The sequence below is a fragment of the Electrophorus electricus genome, chromosome 8 (genome assembly GCF_013358815.1).
Source record: "Electrophorus electricus isolate fEleEle1 chromosome 8, fEleEle1.pri, whole genome shotgun sequence".
In the NCBI taxonomy this organism is placed as follows: domain Eukaryota; kingdom Metazoa; phylum Chordata; class Actinopteri; order Gymnotiformes; family Gymnotidae; genus Electrophorus; species Electrophorus electricus.
The window spans coordinates 12,436,409-12,463,747 of record NC_049542.1 but is presented as its reverse complement, the minus strand read 5'-3'; the positions used below and the strand labels follow the sequence as shown (position 1 = coordinate 12,463,747).

The 27,339-nt window shown below is 37.0% G+C and overlaps 1 protein-coding gene across 1 annotated transcript; it reads right to left on the bottom strand.

The window, feature by feature from the left end:
* Positions 1-1,590: 1,590 nt before the first annotated feature.
* On the bottom strand, positions 1,591-18,272 carry si:ch211-288g17.3 (origin recognition complex subunit 4). The gene is made up of 6 exons (XM_027002273.2): positions 18,164-18,272; positions 15,518-16,599; positions 7,859-7,907; positions 7,730-7,783; positions 3,813-3,845; positions 1,591-1,694 (listed from the first exon to the last, which is right to left on the bottom strand). Exons 2-6 carry the CDS (start codon positions 16,559-16,561, stop codon positions 1,591-1,593), a joined length of 1,284 nt encoding a protein of 427 aa, XP_026858074.2. The 5' UTR covers positions 16,562-16,599; positions 18,164-18,272.
* Positions 18,273-27,339: the final 9,067 nt, after the last annotated feature.

The following is a 27,339-nucleotide window of genomic DNA, read 5'->3' as shown; positions in this document are numbered from 1 at the left end:
TTTTCTGAACTTAGAGTTTGCTAGGGGTGTGAACATAAGGGCCACCTCATCCTTGACTGCTCTGGCTACTTGATGCAGGGGAAAGGCCTGGGGTCGGCATGAACAGTATAGTGCAGACCCAACATTTGATATGTTAATGTTCGCCAGGCACCAGTTGATATGTTCCCCAGACACCAACAACACTGGGTCCCAGGGTCCTGTCCCAGGGTCCTGGACTGAACTATTCTAGAATACTTTTGTTGGGTTCCAGTTCTGCTTTGTTCTGCCCAGTAATAGTGTCTGGACATCTTACACTGGAGCCTACCTCAGTGCAGTTACACAGTCCTAGGTGAGCTGGCTCTGGTGACCAGTAAAAGTTTGCTGTCTGTGAGGGTGGGCAACAGGAGTGTACAGCACCCTATATGTTTGGTGATTTTGCTAGATGTATGTATTCTTGGATTTTTGGACTGGACATTTTGAAAAATACAGATGTTTTGGACTTGGATGCAGGGACTTTGAGGTTTTGTGGGGATACCCCTGCCACTTTGGTTCCTACTGCACCTTCTGCACAAGCTCCACAGCCAGTATAACTTTACATGTCTGTGCCTCCCCAGTCACTGGTGGCGACTCAGCTATCTCCACATGCCCATCTTTGATAGAAATTTACCCCTCAACCAATGGGCATCCTGCCTCAGTTTCTGTGCTGCCTAATACAGTGAACTGCCATGCTTCATGTCCAGTCATGGGAAATCTAGCCATTCCAGTCTTGTGAGGGAGGATGAAGCCTTGGTTGTGCTTAGGAGATTTAGATCAGAAATTGATCACAGCCAACAGGTACCAATCTGGCAGGTACTGTCAGAGTTCAAGCAAAAGTTTGCCTTTGGGGAAGGAGGTGTGGGTGCACAATATGCTAGATTCTGGAGATGTATTACCAATAAAGACTGCACACTGTTGTCTGCCTGTGGTCTGCCAAGAAGCTGCTGACAGCTCTGCAGAACACGGAACAAGCAGATATTAGAGACAGAATAGTATACCCCCTTTTTCTCCCAAACATATCCCATTAACCCCTCACTATCACTGGTGGAATAAATGTTTTGACAAAAATGATGTAATGACTTTAGGCCAGAAAGTTCAAAATTTGCTGCCTTTTATCTCCTCAACCAACCAAACCTGTGCATTTTAACTATGACCAATCCTCTGCAGGTGTGCAACTCTTCCCATAGAACCAGACCCATGTGCCTGTTCAGCTAAGTCTGAGTTAAATCCAGGTGTTTGAGTAGGAAACATCGAATGAATTCTTTATTAAATTATTTTTAAAAAGCAATTCACTGCTATGGAAAGAATCAAGAAAATGGTACAGTATGACTCAGTTCATTATTGGTTACTGAAGGATAAACGTAATGAAGGATATGTTTTTGAGGCTGAAAAATGAAATGTAACACTTTTCATGATTTTGAACCCGGGTGATACCCACTGGACACGAGCTACAGAACAAGTGGTATTTGACCAGTATGACTGAAAAGAGTTCAGAAGATGGAGCACTGATTTTAACTACATTACCAAGAGAGAGCTACACTGTTCCAGGGGTGTTAGCAAATAAGAATGGAAAAGTCAAAGACCTCCATACGGCAGGTACAACATCAGGATGAAGATGATCTCAGAGTGTAAGGTAGACATATGTTTCTCAGTGATAAACCACTGTAACTGTCCCAAACCTGGGGCAGGTATCAGGAGAAACTCAGTAGTGAACTTATGATGTAGCAATTAGTTTGAGCTGCAATAGTATTTCAGAGTAATCAATATGTGTAATCAGCAGACACAAGTCTTAAGGATTGATTCTTTAAAAGAAAGACTGATAAGTTTGATGAAGACATTCAATACCCATTCCTAGAAGGTAAACTCAAGTGTCAAAGGGAAAATGAGCTTGGATTTGCTGACAAAAGCAATGCCCATCATGACATCACCCCCAAGTTCTGATATAAACAAGGGTAAGGACTCGCTGAGCATCACAGCTAGAATGATGAGCCTAGAATCAGGTCTTATACGCCGACTCCAACGATTAACTCATATTACGAAGAAACTGCTCTTATGGTCATGGAAGACAAAGAGAACAGAAATGTTGAAGCAAGCTTTTATGAAAAAACTATAATTGCATGAATAATGACGAAACCAACAGGTGCATCAACACGACAGCACTGGCTGTCATTAGAGCTGTGGCAAGGGACCTTCTAGATAGAGTTATTGATGAAAATATGAGGGAAAACTGCTATAGCTGCAGAATTGACTACTCATGGACTACTGGAATCTGCAAGAAAACTCGAACCCCGGTGATCCGGTCATATGGGAAACCTCATCAACACCCGCTCCGGTCCTTCATCTGAGAAAAGAATGCTAAGGAGATAATGCTGCTCTGCAAAACATTGAAATCAGAGTCACAACAGGATGTGTCACTGATAAGAACAAAACTGTATCTAGTTTGGAAAAGCTGATGTGTGTAGTATGAGTCTAGAGTTCTCTTAATATCCAAAACCAATAATACATGTTATCATTTACAAGCATATATAATTCACGTTCTTTCTCAAATGTGTGAAAAGCCTGATGTATGTAAAAATGGGCATCTATTATGCATATTCACCTATGAAATTGTTTGTGTTTTGAAACTAAATAATGATGGAAAGGTTGATGTATATAAAAGCTTTGATTTTATGCTTTCATTTCTAGCTGAACAATTTAAAACACCCTCTTTTGCAGAAAAGATGTTAATAAAATAATAATCCATTCTAGCAGTCATGTCACTGTGTTTCATTCAGTTCACCATGACAGAACACCTGCTGAAAAATATTTACTATACTCCCTCACAGGGTCCTACGGAGGAGTCGAGAGTTTGCAAAGGTCCATAGTGGATGAAATAGGTAAAAGGCTTTATGATAAGGAAATCAAAAACTGGTTAGCAGCTCAGGATGTGTATACACTATATAAACTAATCTCTGTGAAATTTAAAAGAAATAGCATCATTGTAAAAAACATAAATGAACAATGGCAAGCCAATTTGATGGACATGACCAATTTATCAGAGAATAATGATAACATTAAATTTATGCTAACATGTATAGATATACTTTCTGAGTATCCTTTGATACACCAGATGAAAAACAAGACAAATGTGGAGGTTACCAAAGCTTTTAATTCGATTCTAAAAGAAGTCAGAGTTCCTAAAAACTTCAGACTGATGAAGGGAAAGAATTTCAAAACATTAAAAAAAAACATAACATAAATCACTTTGCTACCAAAATGGTGCAAAAATGCTTCAGTGTGTGAATGGTTCAACAGGACTTTGAAAACCAGAATGTGGAGATACGTCACAGCCGTCAATACGAGAAAATACATCAATGTGGTGCAGGAAATGGTTCACATCTACAACTGCAGCTATCACAGCAACATCAAAATGAAACCCATAGAAGTGAATGAGGGAAATACCTTCAAGGTATTTAAAAGCTTGTATGGGTTGTTTCAACCAAAGAGGTGACAAAACTAAGATTCAAGTTTAGAGTGCGATACTCACAAACAAGTATTGAAAAGTACACATACATTGAAATCCCGCCACTTTCAGCCATTACTGACAATTCTCCAATCGAATTTTACATGGCAGGGAACAGAAGCTTGGTGGTTAGCATGTTTGCCTCTCAGCACTAGGGTCTTGAGTTCACGTCTCTATCTGGGTGGAGTTTCCATGTTCTTCCCATGTCTGTGTGGGTTTCCTCCAGTGTCTCTGGGTTCCTCCCACAGTCCAAAATATATATATATGTGCATGTATGTCCAGTGATGGTTGGTGCTCTGTCCTGGTCTTAACCTGCACCCTTTCTGATCTATAAATACAACAAATAATAATAAGCTGGATTTGAATGACACTGCTTTACATGTAAGATATAAAATCACAAACCTTGATGGAACTAACGATGCTAAACTATATATAACATCTCCATTTTCACAAGTGGATGTTATGTTGGACAACCATTTCATCAGCCAGGTGAGTAATACATACCCTTATAGAGCTCTCATCAAATGCCTTTAGAATTATGGTAAGGACACCCTGGAAATGCAGTTTTCTGCCAGATTGTTTAACAAAGATTCGGCAGGGCATATGGAGGTGACGGATCTAACGGTGTAACATCGGACTCAGGACCAGAGCCAGTTTCAGCTCTGAAAGTAAAACCTTTGACTTGATCGGACACGACACTCCAATGTATTCTCTCAGGTTAAACTTTTATTGAACAGCATTGACATGAAAATTAAAATGGTACAGAGTAAAGAAGAATTTTGCCTAATGAAAGAAGGAGCCAGGGATTAAATTCTAAAAATACTCACAGCTTCCCTATTAGTGAAAAAAGTGACTGTATCTCCTGCTGTGAAATTGGGTCATGCTCAGCTGCTTTTAAGCACCACCACCAAATACCCCATCAAGAGAGTATGAATGAAGACCTTCAGTTTGCAGTAAGGGGGTTGTATGTGCACCCAAGAAAACATGCTCCTCAGACCGCTCACTAGACCTCTCGTTATCAGGATGGTTGACAATGAGGCTTACAGTGGAGCCTACAATAAAAATCCTTTTAATTTTAAACACCAAGACACAGAGTTTATTGCTCTCTATGTCAATGGAATACAGAATCATGCAAAACTGTATCAACCCAATTTTCAGTCCAGAAATGTGGTCCATGAATATTATTCATTAATTCTCGCTTTGTGAAAACAGCTTAAAGATCAGGCTCTGTTCATCAGTCACCAAGAAGACACCACCAGATATATCCTTATAGCTTTTAACTATGTGCACCTCCAGTTTTATGATCATTTTTGTAAAAAAAAAAAAAATTAATTAAAAAAAAAATTTAAAAAAAAGAAAAAAGAAAAAAAAAGGCTTTTATTTTTAAGGTTTTTTATGTGTATTTGGATGCTGGAGATTCATTTTCAGTCATGCTCTACATTTCCTGATTCACCAGGAACATTTTTGAGCACTAAGAAGCTACACAGTATTTTCCAGTAGGTATGCTAGACATACCCAAAAACCTCTCCAAATGCACACAAAGTCATCACTCACTATACATTGAGTGTGCAATATTTATTTGCTAAAACATCACTGTTCAACACCTTACTAAAAGACAATATTCACTTTATTATAGCTTCATTGTTAAAGGCCAAACAATATTAGCTTTATTGCTATTAGCTTCATTCCTATTAGGCTTAAAGGTTATGTTGGGGAAAATGCTGTAATATTGTAAATGCTGTAATACTGTAAAGGAATAGTATGCTTTCTCATATACATATAATTTGTAGCAGGATTACAAATGTTTCCAACAGTGAATGGAAACAACCAGTAATTTGCGATGCAAATATCGTAGTTAGTCCATGCTAGAAGCCACTGAACTGTCTCTTAGTTTCCAGCTCATAACTGCACCCAAACAACTCTACTTAACCTTCAACATATACGTCTTCCTTTCCATGATGTCCAATACTATTGGTAATCAAAGTATTCACTGATAACTATTTCTATGACTGCATCATTTTCGCCAAACAGCATCACAAGCACATGCTATACTTTAACTGATTACAAATCATCTGATTGTTTTGCAGTGCACATGTCTCTAGCTCAAGTAGTGTGTAAATAAATATGTTAAAATGCTATTTGTCGACTACAGTTCAGCATTTAACACTATCATCCCCTCCCTACTCACTACTAAGTTGGGGGATCTAGGACTGCATACATCCCTGTGCGACTGGATCTCCAACTTCCTAACAGTCAGACCACAATCAGTACGGGTGGGCAACTGCGCCTCATCCACCCTCACCCTCAGCACTGGAGCTCCTCAGGGTTGTGTCCTAAGCCCCCTGCCCTACTCACTGTACATCTACGACTGCACAGCCACTTCCAGCTCCACCATCATTGTCAAGTTTGCTGACGACACTGTTGTCATGGGTCTGATCTCGGACAACGACGAGAGGGCCTACCTGGAGGAGATTAAACACATGGAAAACTGGTGCCAGGAAAATAATCTCCTCCTAAACGTCAGTAAGACAAAGGAGCTAATCGTGGATTGCAGCAAGAAGCAGGAGCGGCACTACCAACCTGTGAGGATCGGTAGAACCACGGTGGAGAGAGTAGATAGTTTCAGGTACCTTGGTGTTCACATCTCGCAGGACCTGTCCTGGTCCCGCCATACCAACTCACTGGCAAAGAAGGCTCATCAGCGTCTTTACCACCTCAGACGCCCAAGAGACTTCAGACTGCCCTCCAAAGTACTGCGGAACTTCTACACCTGCACTATCGAGAGCATCCTCATGGGGAACATCACAGTCTGGTTTGGGAATAGCACCAAGCAGGACAGACAAGCACTCCAAAGGGTAGTGCGTTCAGCAGAGCGCATCACTCACACGGAACTTCCTGACCTGCAGACCATCTACTACAAGCGGTGCCAGACCAAGGCCAGGAGAATTGTGAAGGACCCCACCCATCCCAACAATAGACTCTTCTCTCTGTTGAGGTCAGGGAGGCGCTTTCGCTCCCTGAAGACCAAGACAGAGAGGCTGAAGAGGAGCTTCTTCCCACAGGCCATTCGGGCCCTGAATCAGGGAAACTGATAAACTGTGGGGACCACCACCACCATGTAACATAACTGTATATCTGTATATATATATTTATATTCAATTACCTTGTTACACAACAACTGTAGATATGTTATTATACAAAATGGATCTGTACATTCTGTAGATTGTGTACATATATACACAACCATATACATTGTACATTGTGTATATGATCATAATATACATATATTGTACATACATTGTTAATATATTTTGTACATACATAGAATATATATATTTATCTTGCATATATATATTTCACATATAGAGAATATCTATATTTCTCTATGCACCCCTGTTTTCTTTTCCTTAGTTTGGACAGAGCACTCTCCACCATTTCACTGCGAGTTATACTGTGTATGACTATGTATGTGATGAATAAACCAAACTTGAATTTGAACTTGAATAAGGCAAGCAAGGCATCTCTGTTTTTGTCTGAGTCCTCTATTTGCTGAAACAGCTGCAAGTCACACCACCTGCACTTGGAAAACACTTGTGAAGTAATTTGAAAGGCCCTCCTCAACCTGAGACCTTGGTAGGTGTGAATGGCCACTCAAAGAAAATAGCTCTTTAAGGCCCAACAGCAATGACAGAATCTAACAGAATAGGGTGTTAGGGGTCTATCCAGGTACACTTCTATGTGAGTAATGTGCATTTTGTGGTAAGTACAGGCTTGCATATTTTGTGTTAGGTTACAAAGGAAAGGCACATGTGTTTCTGTACAAAGACATGAGCAAGCAAATAAAGAATTTTACCAACGAGCTATATACTTTTAAAACAAGTTACGCAATTGCTTTGATGTTAATTGAATTTTCTATGACAAAATCTGAAGTTATCTTATACCGGAAGCATGTTTTAAAAGGCCATTTAAAAGGACAGGCATGATGGTTGTGGAAATTTACCAAAAAATACACTGCTATTCTGCGAGGGATTTCTGGGGAAGGCTTGCATGTAGACGGTTGAAAATCGGTAAGAATGCTCAATGCGAACAAGTGATTTATTTCAGTATACCAGCTAGAAAGTTCAGGATCCATAACCAGTTAACACACTGCATAAACCTTTAGACATAAAGCAGTCTTTTAATATATTGTAGACATACTCTAGAAAAGATTACCTTGTAACAATTCATCCAGTATATGAACTGTTTCTTCCTCTTGTGTCCTTATATCTACAAATAAAAAGTAATAAAAATGATAAATTACATAAAATTAAAATGCATAAAAGTTCACAAATAAGAAATTACCTAGGTCGGCAATTCTCTCCAGATTCAAAGAACACATGAAAGTTGGAACCTGTGGAAATACATAGAACAGAATTATAGACTGATCTGTGAGCAGAAAGATCACCATAATGGAACCATTTATACCTAAAGCGCTCACAAACCATTGATGTTATGTAAATGAACTGTCATCTTATTGGTTCAATTTAAGTAAATAGTAAATACTTTGTAGGTAAGGTTTTTCTCAAAAGGTTAGAACTGGTTGACTATACTTTGTCTTGTTCTGTATTAGAACATTTAAACATTTATATCCAAAGTATTACATGATCGAATTAAATTCAGGAATAACCATTCATGACAGCTAGATGGGGAAAGATACTAAGAAATACATGAGTACATCTCCTCCTGCCCACTAGGGGCAATAAGTTCATACTATTCTTATGTGTCATTACTACACTGAAGAAAAAAAGACTACCATATTTATAGTCCATCAATGTGAAAAGATGTCAGTTTGTATGCCAAGAAATGAATAAACACCATGCCATACCATGCCTTGAAGGCACAGATGAAATTGCAATCTATTTCGCTAGCCATGAGAATAAGAATTGCCAAATGATTTACATAATCAGAAATTTATTACATGTACATATGTCTACATTTCAGTTGATCAGTCGACAGTAGTCATATCAGATATTTACTAATAATCAGAATAGACATTTAACAGCTTTTACAATAACCTTTCCTAGTTGGCTCACAAATAATTACGTTAGCTTGTAGCAGTACATAATACGTGTTGTTGATAAAAATATAATTAAGTTACTTGATATAATACAACCTGTTTAGATAACCAACTAGCTAATTCAGAAAAAAAAACCTCCGTAAAAGAATATTATATCAGCCTAGTTGAGCTAAAATGTGGTGAACAAAAGATGACTGACCAAAGTTTTTTACATATTCAATTTCTAATATGATTAATAATCTTGTTAGGCCCTGACAGCACAGCCTATGGACCTTGTATGTTTTATCTAAGCCTGTAATTAATTACAATGCTCTGCAATTTTCCTATACGTATTTTCCACACATACATGTAATTTGCGCCCATGCTAAATCATATAACACACAAATAAGTATTTCAACCATTAGCTAAATAGTTAAAAACATGTCAGCCATTTTAGTAACTTTTACAACGTATACTAAAAATAAGGTATAGTATGAATGGATAAATAGGACCACTGCCTACCTGTTGATAAACAATTGGATATCAGTTGATCCATGTCCATGTTTGTTCAAAAGGTTTGGCAAAGTGTCAGCTGGATCACTTCATTACAGTTGTATACTAAGGAATGAAGTGGGTGTTTTGTTAGGTGTAGTGAGACAGTGCTTGGGTAGCTCCTGTAGTCATGGTCCTTAAAAAAGGAGGCGAGTTGAGGTTTTGTGTAGATTATAGATGGCTGAATGAGGTGACAAGAAAAGAATTCTACTCTATTCCAAGAGAAGACATTGCTTCATTTGGTGGTGGGATCATCCAGGTACTTTACACTTGATCTCCATAGTGGATAATGGCAGGCACCCTTTACATCTGAGGCCCATCTAAAGACAGTTTTATTACAAACAAGGGTCTAAGGATGTTCAGAGCTCACTGTTAGACTTGTGCAATGCTGCAGTTACTTTTGAATGACTGATGGACAAGGTGTTTTCAGGCATTCCCCAGATTAAACCTCTAGTCTACCGGGATGACATTCTGGCTCATGGCAGCTCTTTTTAGGCCTCACTGGGAGTTCTGCGGTGAGAAGTTCAGGAGTCCTGGAGTGGGTGTCTGTAGGGACTGAATCTCCACCCACAGAAGGCCACCTGACCATGCACTGCCATTTGTCCTTGGCACAAATACCAGCAATGCTGGGATGGGAGCTGCGCTAGCACAGGTGAGGTAGAGAGTGGTGGTGTATTATAGCAAAACTGAAAGGTGCTATTTTATTACTCTGAGAGAATTGTTATCCATATTGTGTGTTGTGCACCACTTCAAATGCTACTTGTGTGGTTCATCTTTTACCATAAGGATGGATCATGCCATTTTCCAGTGGCTCACGTCATTTAGGAAGCTAGAATGAGATTGTATGCTTGATGGGGAGTTGCCTTCCTACAACTTCCAAGTTGTGCACAAGGCAGGGCTTCATCATTCTGATGAAGATGCCATCTCTCACCACCCTTGTGCTACTGAGGGGTGTTTGTATTCTGAAAAGAGAGGCCTGGAAAGTCAGGAGGGGACTGGTGCTCCCGTGTGCTAAGTGGGCCTACCTGCTACCTGTGAATCTGAGGGGGTGGAGCAGCAGAGTGGCGGCATCAGCAAGAGTGTGATCCTGACCTACAACCTGTGTTGCAATGATTGAAGATACAACAAAGGCCAACCTGGGAAGAAGTGGCAGCATTTTCAGCATTGACAGGGTTGTGGGCAGCATTGACAGGGTTGTGGGTGAAATTCTGGGCCCTTCTAGTGAGCATGGAGGGAGCCAGCTACAAAGAAGGACAGGTGGCTAGTGGTAGTCTCAAAGACTCCTCGGGAGTTGATACTCAGGACGATACATGAGGTCCCACGAGCTGGCCCTTCTGGGGTGACAAACAGTTTTAAGCAGTTTTTACTGGGTTTTTCCTAGGAAAGATGTTGAGGATTTTTGCACAAGTGACAGCTGAGTGGCCCATAAGGGTCTATTGGATGTCACAGGCTAAGATGCAGCACTCCTCTTTATGGAGCCAGTGAGACTACATGCATTCTTTCCTTTGGTCAGACAGAGGAAACTGCTTTGTGCCAAAAGTGATGAACTATTTCCCGAAATGGCCAGAAGCATATGCATTACCTGATCAGGAGGTAGAGACAGTAGTTGATGCGTTGCTATCTGTTGAACCTAATATTGAAATAATTTCCCAATAATGTAATAAGACTCAGAAATGTAATAAAGGTTTGCACTTGACAGTTAAAGATGGAATCAAACTAATTAATGTAATACTCTGCCTAATAATATAATACAATGACTTAACTGTTATCGTAATAACATTTTTGCCAATAATGCAATTTCTTATTACATTTATGTGAATTTATTACATTTTCAGGTTGATAATTTCTAATACCATATTACATTATTGGCAATATATTTGTTTTCATGAGTTTTTATATTCGTGATACATATTTTTGTTAACATTTCAAGTGTTATAGATTATTAAGTTCTCAGCAGAATATCTGTAACATGGTCTTGAATGAATCAGAGGAGAGTTTGGACGCAGTTAGGTTTATTACAACAAGCAGTACTCCCAACTGGAACAATTCAAGGGTCAAAATAAAGCCTAATAATATAATACAATGACTTAACCGTATTTGCAATGACACTTTTACCAATAATGTAATATTTTATAACATTGTTGTAATGATGGTCTTTCTGAAGTCTTTTTTTTTTTTTTTTTTTTTTTTTTTACATTAAACACTCAGACTCAGCAATATCAAGATATTAGTGGTGCAGTTCATGAGGTGAATACATTCAGTAGATTGTCCAGACTTTTAATTAACTATTCAGATTCATCTAAAATTTGCTGAATTCAGTTGTTTTTCACTATATTTGTAGTGTCCAAGTTCATACATGTACACGTTAATCTGAGCAGTCACCAAAGATGTAACAGGTATAATACATACCGTCACAACATACTCTATTCTATAATGGGACTTTAACTGGATTAGGTTTTGATTAAGGTTAGGGTCAGAAATACAGCAGGGTAAGGGTTAGCTAGGAAGACTGTATTTTTACACATGTATTGAGGTGCTCCAAGAGCCTTTCAGACAGAGTGAAAAGACATGCAGTGTGAGAAAAATAATGTTGAAGCATTAGAATCTATTCTAATAAACTCCAAAAATAAAAATATTAACATTGAAAATGAGCATATGTCCCCTTTAAGTGTACTTCATGCAACATAATATATCTACTTAATGTAAATAAATAATGTATTTGTAAATAATGTAAAACGTTTTCCCATTCCATCATACTTTCATATCTAACTGCAATTATCAACAACTTTACATGGATTCAGTGTCCATAGGCATACAATATGCAAATCTAAATTAAATGATGAATTAAATTACATAATTACAAACAATACAAAATATTACACTGTAATCATGCTCCTTGTAGTGAATTGGACGGCAAGGCCAGCTTGAAGTAAAGGAGGAGGGAGGAGGAAACCCCATAAGATATATTCTAAGATATACCTCAATGCAGAAAACTACCCAGTACTCAAGCATGGTGTGTGTTGCCTATTTGGGGGATGTTTTTTTACATTTAGACCAATTTTCAGTATTTGAATTTAGAATTACAGGTGACAATGGATTTAATAAGGTATACTAACTGATCAAATTGTTAAAAAAAAAAAAATCTTCATACTTAAAATGCATGCAAAATATAAGCCTACTTTACATAATTGTAAAAATGGATGCATACTTCACATAATTCTAATTCTGTTCCAAAATATTACAGAAATTTAGCTGAAGAAAGCTATTCAATATGGTTGAACAGAGTATTTTATTAGAATAAAGTAACATACAAGGTCTCACAATAGAAATAGACAGCACCTAATGGATAAGGGCACAGATTCATATCGAGAGAGAGAGAGAAACAGGAAAAAAACAAAAAAGTTAACCCTAAAGTTAAAAATCTGTCTATGCACTTATCTACTCATACAAGTTTTATTTTTTTAAGTTGCATCATATGTTGTTTTTGTTTTTTGTTTTTTTACTAGGAACATACACGTTTATTGCTTAAAATGTTTCAGAGACAGGGCCTTATAGAACTTTTACTGAAACAAAATAAACAGTCCCACAAGCACAAGCTGCACATTTAAAAAGACCACCACCTTTTTTTCTGTGCAGAAGTGATGCTTATGTCCGTAAGCCCACATTTGCATTTTAAGTTTTTCAATAGTAGCATTTAGTTTTAGAATAGTTATGCTTAGGTTTTAACAAGTCCAGTTCTGACTAATCCCAAATGTGTTATGCTTCTCATTAAACATATGACAGTATTACTCAATTTACAATGCAAAATGTCATCATTGGCTGTCTTTGATGCACATGAATCCTGACATTGTATCCTTCCAAAATACAGGTCTTATAACAGTCAAATGCTGAGAAGGCTGAAAGGTTTGACTCTTCCAAATGAAGTGTGTTATTTACCAAATGGTCAGCGAGGAAGCCAACAAGGGCTATTTGAAAACCTGGTTTAGTTCATTTAAATCAACCAATGGAAATTTCTGGAAAAAAATTGTGGCAGATCCATCACTGAATTTTTATAAAACACTGGGGTTGGGTTTTTGTAGATAAGATCAGAAGGCAAGAACTGAAAGCCTGCAACATGAAGAACCAGTTTAAAAGTTTACGCATTCTTTATAGTAAAACGTTTTTATTTTGGCTTGCCATGGTGATTTATAATTGTATTTGGGAAAAGTAAGTAAGTATCAAAAAAGATTTTATCAGAACATACCATAAATGCATCACTTAAGGTCTTAAATGATTCAAACTGTTACCAGTATTAACTAGTTTTAACCACTGTTACTGAGCATGTGCTCCAAATAAATGGAAGAAGAAAAAAATAATTTTACCTGCCATAAAAAGCAATAAAAGAAAATACATGCAGAAGCTAGGGAACAAACAAAAAATAAAAATAAAAATAAAATAATAATAATAATAATAATAATAATAAGAGGGAAAACTCTTCTAATTAAATTATCACTTGGAATTTAGTTTTTTTTTTAGTGAATGTCAGGTTTCCTTAATAAAGTGGAGTTGTAGTAAAAAGTACGTGTAAAGATTCTAACAATTCTTTCTCTGAAAGTTTTGATGAATTTTGGGCCTTAATGCACTCTTATGCAACAACAACAACAAAAAAAAACTATACAAAAAAAAAAAAAATTTACAGGACCTGTTATCACCTGTGATATACATGGAAATAAGCACTGAGTGAAACTGAAGACATAAACTGAATACATTTTGTTACTTAGATTGTTTACAGAAAAATCCACATGCATACAAGTTCCATTTGAGCCCAGGTCAATAAAATATACATTTTTAAACACATTTTTTAAAATTTCAACTCCATGTTTCTATTATGGACTGTTTTACTGAGCATGTTGAGGTTGTGCCGAGTTTTAATGTAAGTCATATAAACACCAATAAGCACAGAAAAAAACATGGCAGTTACATTTGGCTTGCATGAAGATGTTCTTTACTGGGTCCATCAATGCCAAAACAGGCTTAAGATGAAATATTAACCAGCTAGAATGCTTGTGTGAGTTTTAAAAGTGACAGTGTTTTAAGAAAAATCTAAAAAAGGAGATATGTAATAACAGAATTATAAGAAAAAAATGCCTGAGTCCTCCCACCTAGTTATCTTTACATATGTTCTCAACATTCCTCCTTTACATCTATATCCTATCCCTTGACTCTTCAGAAAGAGATTGGAGGTCTGGCTTTCTGGTGCAAAGCAGAATCTCCCCAGAACTCCAGAGGTCTTACCCCTTCCATAGTTCTACAATCACTCTATAAACCATGCCATCAAATGAAGGCACAGCCTACACTTGAAAAATTAAATGCTAATTTAGCAAAACTGCTGGTTATTTACCTTTTCTGTCTGGTGATCTTTGAACACATTTGTTCTTGCCACATGGCATGGTAAATTCAGGTAGTCTTTCATATATCATTCCCCATTCATCTCACAACAATGACCATGCTAAAATGTGTAGCATCAGGCCTAGTGGAAATACTAAGCTTTTCTGAGCAGGGGTATAATTTTAATATGCATCAATACACACTAACGTGCAACTTAACTAACAACTAATCTGATGCAATATCAACAATTTGGTATGTACTGAAAAAAGAATTTAATCTTATTCTTCATTAATTTATTTTATTTTTCCCTTTTCTTAGTTCTTTTGAACCATGTGATAATAAAGCTTAGTTTACTTAGACTTGCTTTTAGAAAATGATTAGATAGTTATGCAAAGAGTCTGTTTATATTGTCCAATAGTGATGTGTCTATGGTTCATTGGTTTCCATTTTGTATTGAAAGGGAACTGGAAATTCTGCAATGTTTTATTTAGAACTGGAATTACTTTTAACTTGGTGTAACAAAACATTAAAATGCTAAACAATTAAAACATGCAAAACTGCAAAAAAGTACAAGACAAACAGCAAAAAAAACAAAAAAACACAACACTTTTGGGACAACATTCAAGATGAGGCAAACAATTTGTATTAAAACTCATTCAAAAATATTCTGTGCTCTGTTGCACCCAATGATTTACTTCTTACTTCCTTTTCTGAGATTTACTTGTTACCCTTGAGAAGGCACTCTTTCTGGTGCTACTCCCATCCCCAGTTACAAAAACCTCCTTGTCAAATGCCGCTTCCATTAGCTTTTCACCCCCACAATTCTTCTCAATTGTGGCTTGTTTTCCAACTTCTCTAACAACTATACTACTGCCAGCAGGTAGAGCAGGAGTTTCCACCACAGCAACCTTAATTCCAGCATTATTCTTACTGGCCTTTTCATCATCTGCCTCCATCTCTGTTTCCTTATTTGAATTCTCTAATGAGGCAAAGGATTTACGAGCTTGCTTAGGTGAGGGAGAATCATTGACCTGGTTCAGACCTACCTCAGCTTTACTGACTGAAGAGGCTTCGGTCGAGCTGGCCTTGCTAGGACGTCCTCTCTTACGAGGTTGGTCACTCGCAGATAAGGCACTGCTGCTGAAATCACGATCAGTATCATTTACATCAGTCTTGGATTTTCCTGAACCAGGTGGCCGCCCCCTTTTTCGAGAGGCTCCATTTGGCTCCTGTTGGGCAACTTTAATCTTGGTCCCAGAACCTGGGGGACGCCCCCGCTTTCGAGGAAGTCTGTTCGTCTCTTGCTTTGTAATCTTTACCTTGTTCCCAGATCCTGGGGGTCGACCTCTCTTTCTAGGAGTTCCATCTGTTTCTTTCCTTATGATTTTTATCCTTGTTCCAGAACCTGGAGGTCTGCCCCTCTTTCGAGGAATTCCATTTTCTTCCTCTTTGAACTTTAGTTTGATTCCAGAACCTGGTGGCCGCCCCCTCTTTCCAGGATTCCACTCACTTGTAATTTTTGTTGGAGCTGAACCTGCTGGCCGCCCCCGTTTCTTCTTAAATGAGCCTCGTGGCCTCCCTCTCTTTCTAGGAATACCCTCACCAAATTCTGAGATTTTTTTAAAACCTTTTTTCAGGTTTCCATTAACGGTACTATTTTCTGAGGAAGCTCTTGTCACGGCTTCATATTTGCGTGGACGGCCTCTTCCCCTTTTTTCCTTGGGGATAACCACAAGGGGATGGATGCGTGGTCTCCCAAGAGGCTTAGAAATTTTCCGTTTCCGTTGTTTGCTGAATCTTAGAATTCTCTCTGCTTCTTCCTCTGGTGTAAGAGGGATCTTTCTTGGTCTTCCTGGGATTTTTATCTTCTTAGGGCGACCACGCTTCTTGACTTTTTGCTTTAGTACGGTGTCAGGTGAAAAGAAATCCACTCTTCTTGATGCCCTAGCATTGTGTGTTACCTCTTTCACAGACATGATCTTTTTGTTAACCGACCCTCGTGGCCTGCCCCGGCCACGTTTCGAAGGATTGATATTTCCTATGGCCAGAGTGTTGTTGGGTCGATCTTTCTGCTCAGTCTCCATTATCATGTTATGTGAGGCTTACCTTAGGGCTGGTAACTTCACAGCTAGACAAAAAAAAATTTCATATTAAGTCTTAATATTTTCAGCCAGAACACACACACACACACACACGACCTTGCTATCCTGGGTGACATATTATAAAACATAAAATATAGACCTGTGAGCAGTGCATTTTTAAAAATTGAGCAGTGCATTTTTAAAAATTAAGTTCAAATGAGTAACAGATAATTTTTGCAAATTTAAGATATTTTAAAGAAATGATGAGCATGATGAGCAAAACTGCACTACACTTCACAGTCTCAGAAGCTATATTAAAGTATTTAGATTTTCAGTGCATTTATTTAGATTATTCAGTACTGTAAATGTTATTTTAGTGGCAGACTGGATTTTAAACAGTTAACTTTGTGTTTAGTTATAAAGAATATATTTTAAAATTAATATATATACATATAAATAATCAAATGTGTAGTCATTTGTATTTTCATTAAGAAACTTTCTTCAACTAGACCCGTTTTTAGACAAATTATCAACAGATAGTATGACGCCTTTAGCCTACCTCTTTTGTCCCATTCCTTTGGCATGCATTACACTAATACACACACACAGAGATACATACATACATACATACATAATATATGTGTGTGTATATATATATATATATATATATATATATACACACACACACACACACACACACACACACACACACACACACACATACATACATATATACACACATACATATATATATTCTCAACATATATTCAAGCTATTAAAGCTGATGAATGATCTCTGTCCTTCTGTTTCTCTGGAAACTACTACAATTTTTAATCTCTCATATATATATATATATATATATATATATATATATAAATAATTTTATTAGATACAGTTATGATATGTTTACAATGTCAGTACAGGTATATTATCACACCGGTATTTATGGAACAATACTAGGTTATTTGTTTATGTAATATTACAAGGATTAGTAATGTTACAGTTTGCAGGTTTCTAATTACACATTGGTGGAAATACATTACAGGGCGATCCAAAGGAACACTGTCCGACAGAAAGTATAGCTATATATGAGTGAGAGAGAGAGTGAGTGTGTGAGAGAGAGAGAGAGAGAGAGAGAGAGAGAGAGAGAGAGAGAGAGAGAGAGAGAGAGAGAGAGAGAGAGACAGTCAGTCCATGGGTCAAAATCACAATATCAATGAAGTCAAGTCTCGAGGTTTAGAGGAAAAGCAGCGCGAGCAGTCTCGAAAGCCTCACAGGCTCCATTAGGTACTACCACAATTTCACATTTTGGTATACTTATTTCTTTTCTCCGAATTAGCTGGTGGTTACTGGTGGAAGTGTGGACAAGTAACATAAAACACGCCTACCCTATTCTCCAGCAAATTAACAATAAACAGTTATACCCTGTCAGGCAATAACAGCGTAATGTTTTTAGTTATATGTGGTGAAGAGACTGTCGCAAGCTGGCTATCTTGCTAAATGGCAGCTAACGCTAGCTAGCGAACTAAGACAACTTTCCTTTGCAGAAAATGGGTTGCTAATGATTGGCTGATAAAGATGAAATTTTGTTTTGAAAATAGCGCCACTTACTTTTTCTTATCTTGGCTCAGGTAGAGTACGTTCTTTTCACGCAGTGAATAATAATTTTGATCCAAAAACCACCGTACTGCAAACTGGTTCCTGTGATTATTTGAAAACGGCAGGCTAATGCCTTTTTCTGCTTCTTTTTGTTTTATACTGCTTTGCAGCTTACACAGGAATGTCGCCCCCTAACGTTTTGGAGTGTGTAACTACAGCTCGCGCGCGGGAGGTGGTGTGTCTCATCATATTGTGAATAAAAGGGCGGTGTTTCCCAAATTATGTTACAACAAAGCAACGGTCCTTCAAAAAAGGTTACTACTAGTTAGGTAATCAATAATCAACAATGGTTTACGTATAAAATTAAACTCCCAAAATATAACACTTTATTTATCATTCTGACATGTTCATGGTATTCATTCCAGGACATTCTCAATTTATTTATTTTTTTACAGCTGTGTTATGTGAAACTCTAAATAGATAAATATATCTGCTTCAAAATCATCCACATAATGTCAAGAAAGTTGACAAAGAAGTCCTGTATTCAGAGAGGCATGTAGCTAATGAAACAATATCTAAGAATGTGAAGTAGAGGGGGAGGCTGAATAAGAGAATGTAACTGTCAGATCAAGAAAAGGCACAAAGACAGAAGTGGAGGTGGAAAAAATGCTGAATATAATGAGCTTCACACATCCTATGTGCCCTTCACTCCTACACCTTTCATCTAGGGTCACAGAAAGGCATCTTTTGACTATAGGAACACTCCTGATGGCTTCACAGTACCATCCCACTTCTGGCAAAGGTATGCTTGGATTCAGACCCAGGTCTTCCAGGTGATAAATACTTGCTCTGACCACCAGACCAAAGAGCAACCTATTTTATGTCTTCAAAAACTAATGATGCAAGAAGATAGTTTGAAAGGAGTGTTTCACCTCATTTTGTCATAATATTTAAATATCATTTCAGTCTTGACTGAAGTTTGGCTGCATAATACAAAGGTTTTTTTTTCATTTTTTCATAGCATTTCTGCAGTAGGATAGCTTGTTTAATTGCACCATTGCATATAAATGGTTACATGATATAATGGTCCTCCCGTCTGGTCAATATTATGAACACTCTCACCAGCCTAAAACACATCCAACATCAGGCACTCCTTGGTCTCTAGTGTGAGCTCCTCCTTCAATTTGAGACCATTACAAAGAAGTAGACTGCCTGTCCTCCCAGAGACTGCTGCAGTCTGTGGGAATTCCAGCTGTGAAGCAATGAGCTATCTTGTAGCAGTTCAGCTGAATTCCGGAGCAGCAGCGGCAGTGTTTTCAGGTGCTGACACTCAAGGAGTTTGGCCAGGACCTTGTCTTTACCCTACAGCTCCAGTAACGTTGCTGGCAATGGCTTCTCATCCAGGAGCATAACTCTGTGGCTATCATCAACCTAGAGGTACAGGTACAATTAATCACCAGCCTGCCTGAGAGGATGACGGAATAGGTCTAGTATCACTGCCTGGAGTCTCTAGACTAGGCTAGCAGAAGCTCATCTCATGGTATACCTAGGTGCAGGAACCTTTTCTCTCTCTTCCTTCCTGCATGCCTCAGAAACAGGGAGCACTACACCTGAAACCTCTTCACCATACCCATATTCTCTGCTCCTCCCCCTTTTCTACTCTAAACCCTCTCTTCTCCAATTTTGTCTCCCCTCTCTCTGTGCACAGGTACATCTAGTTGAGCTGGGTTTAGGTAAGGTCTGGGCCAGACTGTGGATACTGCAGAGAACTGGTGCACTTCCAGTACATTGGTCTGTCTCCCTTCAGAGCCACAACCTTCCTCTGATCAAGCAAGGGTTTGAATTCAACTATCTGCTAGTGTCTGTCATTATCAATTTCAGGAGGAAAAAGAATAAAATCACAGTGATGGTTAGTCCTTACCTTACCCAGAAACAAATGTTGGCCACTGATTGGGTCTATTCTGGGTTGAGCTAGAGCAGAAGGAACCAGAAAGACGGACTTCAGTCATTAAGACTTCCTCTGAAAAGGCATCCGAGCCATGTGACCCCACTTTCATGGTTCTCCTTTGGCCTTTCTCCATTATGTTCCCAGGATGACATCCTGAAGCAAGCCTTTGACAAAGTGAGAGCAATCAATAGTCAGGACAAGGGATTCCTCTCTCACACTGCCTTAATAAATGCCAGGAGGCTGTACAAGAGATGGATTTTTTGATATGACAATCATCCAAAAATAGACAACAAAAATAACAACAGCAACAACAAGGTTGCTGAGAAGGTCTTAATGAATGTTCTTTATTTGGTTTTATCTAATTTATATGGATGTGTATAAAATAATTTTATATTATCTCTGTAATCTTACCTAAAACACATAAAGCTGATGGCCATTATCTTTGGCTAAGTATGCTTTACCAAATGTAACTTAAAGTTACTTAAAATATTTCAGTCCTTAATGCTTAATTACTATACAGTATTTCACCATTTAATTAACTCATTTAATGAGTTAATGACTGAATGCTTAATTAACTCACTGCTTAATTAACTTCGCATACACATTAGATCATTGTTACAAATTATATCCAGTTACCTCTTCACTTATCATTTTTTAAATAATCTCACAGCAAATTGTAAATCAATTACAAATATAGTAACATATATTTGAAGATGCATTATGTTGTAATTTGGTGTAGTTTCTCTTAAAGATGATTTACATTATTATTGTTTATCCTTTTTTTTTTTTTTTTTTTTTTTTTACAAATAACTATACTAAACTGTCTTTATGTCCTAATAGCTATCAATAAAATAAATACACTATAATATGTCTTCATGATGCTTTTGGTCTCTGTAACCAGCAACAAACAATTTCAGCATTGTCTAATTTTAAATAAATAATCAAGAGTCTTCCTGCCTGTCACTTATACTGCTCTGCATTGGCAGTGCATCCACATCACTATTTTAACTAAGCCTATTAATTGCATATATATTTAAATGAAATATACTGCAATATGTCCCTATAAATGTTAAGGCAAAAGTTAAGGAGAACAAAGATACATTTCTTTCTTACAGATCTTATACATATGTATGTGCACACAGGAATCATATTAAGATTTATACCAGTAATATTTTAAGTTGCATTTGGTTATATGTGACCTCTGTATATGGAGTTCATTCATTTTTAATCTTATGAGCTAGTTTTGATACAGAACACACTGACTGTGAATATGCATTTATGTGTATGTGTGTGAGGTAGATTACCTAAGGGATCACTCTCTGAACCTTTTGCCCTGTCCCCTCAGTTCTTTTACATAGATACAGGATGGGGTTGCTGATGAACCTACTTAATGTTTTTCTCAGCAATAACAAGGGAGCTCACTGCCAATGCTCCTCACTGTAATCCATCGTTTAACAGACATGCCGATCGATGCTTCACATTGCAACCTGTTCCTTCATTCTTACAAAATGGTGAAGGGCCTGCATTCTCTTACAGATTCACAGACACACATATACACACCAATGTCTAGGCAGGGCCTCTGTGTGCATGGAATTTAAAGCATTGCTATGGCTTACCTTCATGGAAGAAATCATAGGTCTATCACAATGTACTGCAGGTGCATCAATTTAAAGAACATACTAGGTCAAATGTAAGAGGTTAACAGGAGACAGGAGAGTCAAAATACTCTTTATTGAAACATGAAAGAATCATATTAAACAGGCAAGACTAATCATATTAAAACAGTTTTCTGGTCTATGTAGTGAATATTGTTTTAATGTATTACATCTCTGAAAACCACAGAACTCTTTTCATGAAAATTTGTCGGTTTTAAGAAAACTCTTATTTATACAGTTCTGTATATAAGTATTTGGACAGTGAAACAGTTTTTGGTGAAACAATCACAATAATCACACATTACCTCCTCTTTCCAAGACTTTCCTCTTTCTGTGTTCTACCAGGTTGTTTGCTATTTGCAAAGCAGTATATGCCCTCACTAGATAACAATGTACCAATCAGGCTTGTGTTTTCCAAAAGCCCCATAACACAAATATCACCCTCTTTTAACTTGATCTTAAGATCACACTGCTTTTAGAAAACAAGGCCCAGATGACTTTGAAACCTAATATCATATCTAAGTTTATGACTTGAACAAAAAATTTAATTTATTCAGTTCTTTCAGCATCATGAGGGACTGCATTATTGACACTATTACTACTTTCTTGGTTCTCATACTGAAGGATAAAAGCAACACACTCAGCAACCAGTTGCCCTAAAATGATAAGACTCTTTATCAAAAAGCTATCATTTACAGTTCACCAAATATTTGTATAGATAGCCTCAATTTAAAGTTGATTTCAACTTTCCAGTTATTGTTTAATTTCTATTCCTTCTTTCCAGTTATTGTTTCAATGTGCTGCACAACAGAGCCAAAACAGCCAAAATCATTTCTGAAATACTTATTGTACACCATACATATACAATATTCATTTTAAGCGTTTGTTTATTTTTTTCAAAGTAAACCTAAATAAATAAGATGCTTGTTTCACAACTATTTAAAAATATTCAGTTAACATTTCCCCTGTGTGTGTGTGTCAGTGTGTGTGTCAGTGTGTGTGTGTGTGTGTGTGTGTGTGTGTGTGTGTGTGTGTGTGTGTGTGTGTGTGTGTGTGTGTGTGTGTGTGTATATATATATATATATATATATATATATATATATATATATATATATATATATATATATATATATATATATATATATATGTGCAAACTCAGAACCCTAAGCATTTCAGTAGCAAAGCTATATATCTCTACCATCTAAAATGAGCAGAAGATTGCAAGCCCCACTGGACTGTTGCACATTGCAGCTCCAGGAGAAATGTGTCGGGGTCATGAACCTGAGCCGGCTTCTGATTGGACACTCTGAGTGGTCAGGTCACAAAACCGGCCCACAGGGACTGCCCCCTGCAACAGCAACGTCAGCAAGTTCCTATATAACCTCTGATAATGTCGGAGGCTTCAGCCAGTAACATTTGCTTTAACATAGTTAGCCATTAATGACAATTTCACTGTGATTTCATTGGAGTGGATGCAAAACATATTTGATATGCAAAAGAGAGTGGATGCCTGGATATTTTAAATATGTTAAATAGATTTATTATAAGGTAAATAAAAAAAGAATTCTATAGCATTTTTCTGACATCCAGTTATTGTGATTTTATATTGTTTAAATATTTTCTTGGGTTAAATATTAGATTATGACAAGGCACAGCAGAGAACATCTTAGTAACGTGTGCAAAATATCAGCTATTGCTCCACATGTATGATAAAATGTTTTATACTTTGCATTAATTTATCTGGTATGTTTTCAGGTTTTCAGTTTTAAAATTTTAGAATCACTTTAGAATCACATTGTTCAGGGTGTAGGTGCAATAAACTTGATTTTCTCAAAGAAACTTGGTTGTTTTTCATTTAACTATAATTGATAATCCCCACATCTTATTTATAATAAAACATTTCTTTGAAAATGCATTTCTTTTGAAATGCTCCTTGTGATTGCTTTTCTAAAACAGAGTAAAAAATACATTAAGGTTATGCACTGAATACCAACCGAATTCCTTTCATTGTAATTAAAAGACATTTTGTCCTTAATGGTAAAAGAAAGAGTGCCCTGGGATGCCAAATGTATGCACCATGTTCCCAAGGACCTCACCTGTGACCTTCCATGACATCACAGGTTAAGGGTCTCAGGGACATAGAGTCATACAGGAAGTTGCCATCATAAAATGTCTGAGAGAAAGACTTTGTTTAACTCAATTTATTCTTGAATGCATAGGCAGAACTATATGTTTAACTGGATATTAACATTGAAAAAAATAACATTGAGTGTATGACATTTTTTCTTACTTTTACCTGAATATTTTAAGGGTTAAAACATAATGATCTTTTTAATCTTGATAAAATGAGTTAATATATTGTTATTTCTTATGTTTTTCCATATAATGTTATTTATCTCAAGGTAAAAACATCTCTGATGCTCCTGTTGAACAGGTCTACTGCAAAGTTTACATGCACAACAACATTTGTTCAACATATCTTTTGTTCAATCATATTACTCAGTTCTTAGAATAGATTATACTTTCATTATCTGAATTTAGCCATGCATTAGTTCTAATGCTTATACGTGATTATAAAATATAATGAAATTCTATATACTGTACAAATTGAATATGCATTACACAGAAAATATGAAACAGTAATAGCCTAAAAGAATGTATAAAAGCCTAAAAAAATTTATTCTAGCTTTGGCTTTAAATCTTTAAGTGCTGTCATCAGTGCCACACATTCCTTACCTCGATTACTTACCTCTGTAATTATAATCTTTGTGGTACATAACTTCCAAGATGGCAGTCTCTTTTTCAAAACAGTGGATCTCTAAGAGCATAACATATACTGAGAATATAAGATTTTGTTAATCAGTTAAAATATATCTGCACAAATATTTATTTTATCAGTTGCATCAACAGCAGTCTTCTGAGTTTTATGTGCCTGATTTACATCTATTGTGCCTGATTTACATCTATTGCAGGTCTACCAACATCTATTGCAGGTCAACCAACACATTGCAGTGTAAAACTGCATCAGGTTGAGGCATTTTTCCTTCTTTTATAATTGTAATATTGAACTATACTTGCATATGTCCATATGCTAAGTTTCTTGACAAATTTGTGTTGTCTATGTCACATATCATTTAATTTGGGAACCCCTAGTGGTAGACACCAGATTGCAGATGAACTGAGTGAACTCCAGACAGAAGGAAAGAGTGGACTCTCAGCAACCATGCCCTTCTGCTCAAACACAAACAGAAATACATAAACACACAGATACACTAACAAATGCACATATACAACCACTATTTGCTTTCCTCTCCATTTCCTGGTGCCCCAGTTTTAAAAGCTGCTTTTTGCCTTGAAAGAAGATTCAGGAAAGCAGTGCACAGAAATGCAAAAGATTACATTTAAAGAATGAAGTAAGAAGAAAAAGGCCTATTTTCCACATAGCACAGTAATAAGACAACATTAATGGACAAATGCCCATAGCCTTCTCATTTGAACACGGCAGACTCCTCAAATACCTGCAATACATTTTTTTGCAGCACACCTTTTGTTAACATTACAGATCTAATATAGAAGTCCACATGTTACCAACACCAATAACACATAATTACAGGCATAGATATGCACAAACACAATAACACACACAGACACACCTTCATTATTTCCATGAATAACTGTCTATCAATCCATCAGGAACAGCATTCAATTTTAAGCATCTCTCAATGCTGTAGATGATGGAGGAACAAAAGCTTTTTCAGCACTCTTGCCCTTTTGTTTCTCCTCATCTACCCTTAACACCTCCTACACCTCTCTCTCTCTCTCTCTCTTTTCTTTCTCTCTCTCTCTCTCTCTCTCTCTCTCTCTCTTCCCACTTACTTGCAACTTTCACACTGTGGATGATCGGGATGAAAGAAAGCAGCTTATGAGACAGGTACACTCAGAGCAGTGATTTGATTTCATTATCTTCTGCAATACCCTCCCTTCTTTTCTCCTCTGCATTTTCTCCTCCCATCTTTGCGTTTTGCTCCTCTTCAGTTCTCCAGCACTCCCCCGTGTTCTATACAGCGACAACAAACCATTTCTCATCACTCCAGCATTATAAATCAATGTCATTTATATACTCGGCACACAACAAATAAACACAAACCTCCTATCTGTCTTTATCCTCATTTCTCTCTCCTCTCTCCTACATGTACACAAACACACACACACACACACACACACACACATAGAGCCTTATCACTGATTGCAGTCTAAGAATATCTGTGTGTGAGAGAAAAAGGTATAGGGAGATAATATAAAGGGAAAAGATGAGAGAGGTGGTGAGAGAAAGAAAAAAGGACAGAAAAAGCCTCAGGATTCCACAGTCAAACAGAGCACTGAGGTTACTGCCCTGCAGTAATAAAAGTGTCTGCCAGCATTGGTCTGTATTATATCAATCTCCATGCTGCACTTTCCACCATCGCTACTTTGACCCTCGTAGCTGATCTGAGTATGTTGTTTGGCGAAAGCCCAGCAAATAAAGCTTTAAATGTGATTTAGCATATGAGATTGCATAAACTGGATGAAACATGATAACAAATTTTTACCGCAACATTGAAAATTGCTGAATGTACCAAAGGATGACTCTTTACCATCTGCCACAATTCATATTAGGTTTTTTTAAGAATTTATATTTTGAAACCTTCTATGTATTTTTATACCAATGCACAAAACGTCATTTTGAATTCCAATTAAAGTAATATAAATAATGCAGAAATTTATGAGTAATGCATAAGTGATGCAAGTGATGTAACAAAATTTAAAAAAATAAAATGAATAAAAAAACAAAGTAATGAATTATGGGACTTGTAGTCTTTAAGCTGCTTGCAGTCTTCCAACATGTAGTCCAAACGTAAGGCTATAGCCCACACAGTAAGAGAAACATATGTCCACTACAGCAAGCATAATAAATAAATTGTTCAAAATTAAATACTTTTTTGGCAGTCCAAAGCAAATATAATAGTGCCACTATACAAAATAGCTCCCAAATATGTGAATGAATTTGTACGCAGTTCAAAATGACAGAGAATGAGAGCAGAGCTGTCTGGAGGCATACAACAGTAACAAAAACATCTCTTTTACTGGAGAAAACTTGGCAGGGTTTTATTCAGGATGTGTGAGACAAATTTTTATTTGTTTGTCTCTAAAAAATATCTCTTAATGCTTGCCTACAATGATTTCTCCTGTCTTTATCAATGGTTGAATGTGCACGTATTGGTTGGTGTGTGTGTGTGTGTGTGTGTGTGCATATATGTGTATATGAAGAAGAAACGTATAATGGCAAGCTCTTACTGCTGATATATGCTCTTTTTACCCTATTACTGGAGCAGGGCAATGCCACGTATGTAAGCATACAGTTTGGATTCAGCTAGCAGGAATTTCCAGTACTTCTAAAGATTTATATGTCTACCTTATATTGCTGTATAGTTTGTATAAAATAAACTTATTTTGGGGTTGCAAAACTAGTGACATTATAATACTTTCCCACATAAATCCAGGAAAAGCTAAAGAAAGTATAACCAACAATCACACAGGACCACACT

Coding starts and splice junctions, on each gene's coding strand:
- si:ch211-288g17.3 (XM_027002273.2), bottom strand. CDS start 16,561: ATGATAATGGAGACTGAGCAGAAAGATCGACCCAACAACACTCTGGCC. Junction 7,784..7,858: donor GGAGAGAATTGCCGACCTAG/GTAATTTCTTAT, acceptor TTTTATTTGTAG/ATATAAGGACACAAGAGGAA. Junction 3,846..7,729: donor ACTGGATGAATTGTTACAAG/GTAATCTTTTCT, acceptor TTGTATTTATAG/ATCAGAAAGGGTGCAGGTTA.